The sequence below is a fragment of the Grammomys surdaster genome, unplaced genomic scaffold, assembly GCF_004785775.1.
Source record: "Grammomys surdaster isolate TR1022 unplaced genomic scaffold, NIH_TR_1.0 187, whole genome shotgun sequence".
NCBI lineage: Eukaryota > Metazoa > Chordata > Mammalia > Rodentia > Muridae > Grammomys > Grammomys surdaster.
The window spans coordinates 8,096,298-8,101,004 of record NW_021604632.1 but is presented as its reverse complement, the minus strand read 5'-3'; the positions used below and the strand labels follow the sequence as shown (position 1 = coordinate 8,101,004).

At 52.1% G+C, this 4,707-nt stretch overlaps 1 protein-coding gene across 1 annotated transcript in view; it reads left to right on the top strand.

Annotated features, from left to right (window-relative positions):
- The window catches only part of Wwp2 (WW domain containing E3 ubiquitin protein ligase 2), a 107,362-nt gene extending 103,434 nt beyond the window's left edge, over positions 1-3,928 (top strand). Inside the window, exons 19-23 of the mRNA XM_028768574.1 lie at positions 292-412; positions 726-830; positions 1,773-1,869; positions 2,027-2,099; positions 2,199-3,928. Coding sequence (XP_028624407.1) covers positions 292-412; positions 726-830; positions 1,773-1,869; positions 2,027-2,099; positions 2,199-2,298 — 496 coding nt within the window. The 3' untranslated portion in view covers positions 2,299-3,928. The remainder of the gene's footprint in view (positions 1-291; positions 413-725; positions 831-1,772; positions 1,870-2,026; positions 2,100-2,198) is intronic.
- Positions 3,929-4,707: the final 779 nt, after the last annotated feature.

The window sequence follows — 4,707 nt, the reverse complement described above, 5'->3', positions numbered from 1 at the left end:
TGGGGCTCTAGCCTTGGGTACCAGCTCTGGGTTAGGCTCTTGCATTCAAGAGGCTTCCCAGCTGCAGGACGCTTTGTAAAGAAATAAAAAGCTGGATACTGCCATCTCTCCTGACCCATCACCTTCCTCTGTCCAGGGTGTTTCAGTCTTGGAGTCTCTAATGTTGATGTACAACCCCCACCCACACTCAGCTTCTTTAGGCTTCTTGGTCTAGTCTGTTGAACCTTACCTGGGTGTGCCTGAGTCCATCAGTTAAAGGCATGATGTCCTGGACTCCATCTTTGGTTTTAGGCTGCTGACTGACTGGCGATTCACCCGCGGCGTGGAAGAGCAGACCAAGGCCTTCCTGGATGGCTTCAATGAGGTGGCCCCTCTGGAGTGGTTGAGATACTTTGACGAGAAGGAGCTGGAGGTGGGTGCCAAAGATTGTGGGCCCTTGACCTCAATGCTTCTGGGTGCCCTAGATCCATGATGCATGGCTACAGAAACTCACACACCAAACCCCATATTTTAGCAAGCTAGACACAGCAGGGTGGGTAGTGTCTCACGGATCCCCCGCCCTAGTTTCCCTATGCTTAGAGAGCAGGGCCTTTAACATTTTCTGGCACAGTAGCAGGTTGAGAAAGTTTGAGAGTCTGATGGTGAAAGAGGCAGCTCCCTGTGGGCACAAAGAGGTGCCATGGGGAGGGTGTGACGCAGGCTTGCTGCCCTGTCCCTCCCTGTAGCTCATGCTGTGTGGCATGCAGGAGATAGACTTGAGCGACTGGCAGAAGAACGCCATCTACCGGCACTACACCAAGAGCAGCAAGCAGATCCAGTGGTTCTGGCAGGTGCGTCTGGGGCGCTGTCTCCCATGCTGGGCTGGGGCAAGAGTCTTCCAGGTATGGTTATCATTTACCCACAGGACATGAGACCTACTGGACACCAAACTCAAGGCCCTTCATCTTTGACACATTCCTCCCCTCCCCAACTTGGAGAAGTCTGGGATAAATGTATCTCTTGTCACAATAGAGGTTGTTGTGACTATATTGTCACCAGCTTGTGGGACAGAGGTTATCAGCAGTCAGTCTGGGCCCAGTTGCTGGGAGCCAAGGGGGCAAGAAGTTCAGCTGCAGTTGGCTGTGTGGTCTCCTCCAGTCAAATGGGGTGAGAAAGAAAGTGCATGTATCTAGAAAAATGGAGTGAGCTCACCATCCTTTTGAATGCCTTGGTTCCTTTTTATATGTGGGGTTTACAGCTGTTAACAAGGGAAGTGTGCATGGAAAGCACAGATCAGATATCCTGTGTGTGTGTGTGCATGTGTGTGTGTGTGTGTGTAGGTAAAACTTTTGAGGAGGTGCCATTCATATGCCATGCCATTTATTATCTCAGGCATCTTAAGGCTTTCAGCCAGCGGCTCCAGCTCCTTGGATGTATTGAGCACCCAGCAGCATTGGCTGCCTCCACTATAGTTTATCTCCCCAAGAAGAAACCCTGTGTCCACCAAACAGCCACTCCCAGCCTTAGTGTGTCTTTAAAAGCAGAAGTGGGGACGGGGAGTGGAGGGATGACAGATCTAGGATGTCCCTGAGACCAAGTGTTACCCCAAGGACTTTTGTGAAATGTTCTACAAATGCCCTTAGAGAAAGCATCTTTGAAGGTCCCCGACTGGTGTGTGTGTGTGTGTGTGTGTGTGTATGTGTGTGTGTGTGTGTTGGTGGGTTGGCCTGGAAAGGTCCGTGCTAGGATCTAAAGTGCCGGCTGAGGACACCCGCCTGTCTTGTGGACTGCAGGTTGTCAAGGAGATGGACAATGAGAAGAGGATCCGGCTGCTGCAGTTCGTCACGGGAACCTGCCGCCTGCCTGTTGGGGGGTTTGCCGAGCTCATCGGTGTGTTTTCCTCTGCCCTTCTGGGGCCTTGCCTGGGGCTGAGGACAGCATGGGGCATGCACAGCTGGAAGCTGGGGAGGGGAAGAGCTGTGGTGCTTGGTTGTTTTGGAAAAGGCCGTCTGTGTTGACACAGTGTACACCTTGCCTTGGGTGACAGGGAGCAATGGACCCCAGAAGTTCTGCATTGACAAAGTTGGCAAGGAAACCTGGCTACCCAGGAGCCATACTTGGTGAGTTTTCTGGAAGCTCTCAGGCGTAGCCTGTAGGCTGGAGGGGGCAGGACACTGGAGCCATGGCCTCCCGAGGCTACTTTTGTCTCTCTGTCACAGCTTCAACCGCCTGGACCTGCCTCCCTACAAGAGCTATGAGCAGCTGAGAGAGAAGCTGCTGTACGCCATTGAGGAGACTGAGGGGTTTGGACAGGAGTAGCTGAGGCTGCCCTTCTCATTCCCTCCAGCACATGTAGTCCTGAGTCCTTCCTGCCTGAGATGTCACCGGCTGCATGGCCCCCGAGAGGCCCCTTTGGATAGTGGCCCTGAAGGAGACCGTGCTTTGATCATGTCGGTGACTGAAGAATCTGACCCAAGAGGCCTTGGGGACCCTTTCTTCTCTCTGATGATGGCAGTCTGGAATAAAGCCCTGTCACCTTTGACTCCATTACCTGTTGCAAAACCAGAGAGCTGCCCTTCTCTGCAAAATTGCCCCCTCCACTAGGACTGAGTCTGGGTGTGTGTAAGTGTGTGAGGGAACATGCTCTGCCTTAGAGGGCTGCCACAGAAGCTGGGCCTCACATGATCCATGAGGAGATAGCCCTCATGGGATGGCTGACCAAACCCAGAAAGCCATGGGTCTTTGCCAGCCAAAGAGGCTTCACTTTTGTAGTCCTTTCCTGGAGTCCGTGGACCAGACCTGAGAGAGCAACTCTGCATCAAAACCATTTTTGTTTTACTTTCTGGCAGGCCACAGCCAAGGGGACTGAGCAGCAGGCAACCTGTGCCACCAGCTTGTCTCTTCCTAGCAAGCAAAGGGTTGAAGAAGTCACTACCTGTGTGTTAGGGGGAAGGAAGGAGCAGAGGCCAGGCTTTGTCCTTTGACATAAACTTCAAAGCACATCTGTGCATAGGGCTCCTTCCTGTACTGTTGTAGGTATGCTGTGCTCACCTGTCAAGGAGTTGGTGCCCTGAGTATTTGAGAGGCTCAACCCTCTTGATCCAGTAGCTTCCCAAACAGCTGCTCCTCTCAGGAACCTGTTTAACGGTCATGCCAGCTCAGAGGCCAGTCCATCCCTGCCATGCCCAAACTCTTCCCTGACAAGATTCCTTTGCTAGACTCCAGGCAGCTCCCAGTTATGGCCTGGGACACTGCTATCCCTCAGTGGCTTCTGAAGCTCGCAATCTTAAAATGGAGAACATCTTGCCCAGCTGAGTGTTTGTGCTCTGCAAGCATGAGGCTTTCTCTGACTGTGGGAAAAGACACTACTGAAAACCAGCAGAAGGGCCCGAGCTGCCTCAATAGCTTGGCTTCATTTCTGGAGTTCCTGACGGCATCCTGTGTAGTACACAGACCTCTCCAGGGTATCAGAGTAGTTAGAGCGACACTCCCTCCTCCAGGCTCCCCGTGACATTCCAGCTCTGGGGCACCCCAGGCATGCTCTCAAACTAGTCCTGGGAGCCTTCTGAGGATGGTCCCATCCTACCTTTGTCCTTCCCCGGTACAGCCTGTGACCCCGGCACATTGCACATGCTGATCTGAATGGCTCAGCTCACTGCCGCACACCCCTTCCTCTCCCATGCAGTCACCTCAGGACTCCCCACATACATCACAAAAGCTGCTCCGTGGCTGGGTGGGGTACCAGATGCCAGCAAGGTATGGAAGCATCAGGCTCACAGGTGTGTGTGTGTGTGTGTGTGTGTGTGTGTGTGTGTGTGTGTGTAAAACACAAGTGTGACAGAAAGGCCTGTGCTAGCTAGCACCAAGTTGGTCGACAGATTGATTGTTTTGTAATGCTTGCCCTGCCTCGGTATTGCCAGTTTCTTGTGCAATAAACAATCTGCAGCCATGGGTGGTGTTGGTGTGGCTGTTTACACACATTCTGTTCCGGAAAGAAAGACTTCCAGGCCCACAGGTCTTCTCGAATCTCCAGACCAAGAGAATCTCTACAACAGGAATGTTCCAGCCTTGCTGCCTTTGAGAAGTTTGGGTACCAGTAACCAAGGTAGCCTGGCTTCTGGAAGGGATGACAGTCTTCTCCAGGGGTCACTTGCCTCAGCTCTGGTCACTGTGTCACACTCTCTCTTCAACAGTTACTCATTTTGGAGCAGGAGAGCTGGGATTTGGATAGGGCTGTCATGTATTCAGGAAATGGCTCAGGTTGCACGAGCCCATGACAAGGAGTTCCCTGATGTTGAATTCAGGGTCACACCTTGCTCACCGTTAAGTTATTTTGACAGGTAAAGCTTCAAAGACAGAGCTGGGTCTGATAATGCATGCCTACAGTCCTAGCATTTAGAAGGCTGAAGCAGGGGGACTGCTTTCAGGTTTGAGGCTAGGCTACATAGAATGCCCCTGCCTCAATAAATAAAGACAAAAGGCAGTCGAGAGATGGTGCAGTAGTTAAGAGTGTTTATGCCTTGCAGAGGACCCAGGTTCAGGTCTCAGCATCTCCATGGCGACTCACCATCCATGACTGAAGTTCTGGGGGATCTGTCACCCTCTTGATTTCTACAGGCCCCAGATATACACATGGTGCCCATACATACATGCAGACAAGACATATTTGTATCAAAGGAATTTTTAAGCCAAACAAGCATGGGCTAGACCACCATCTGATGCCTTGGT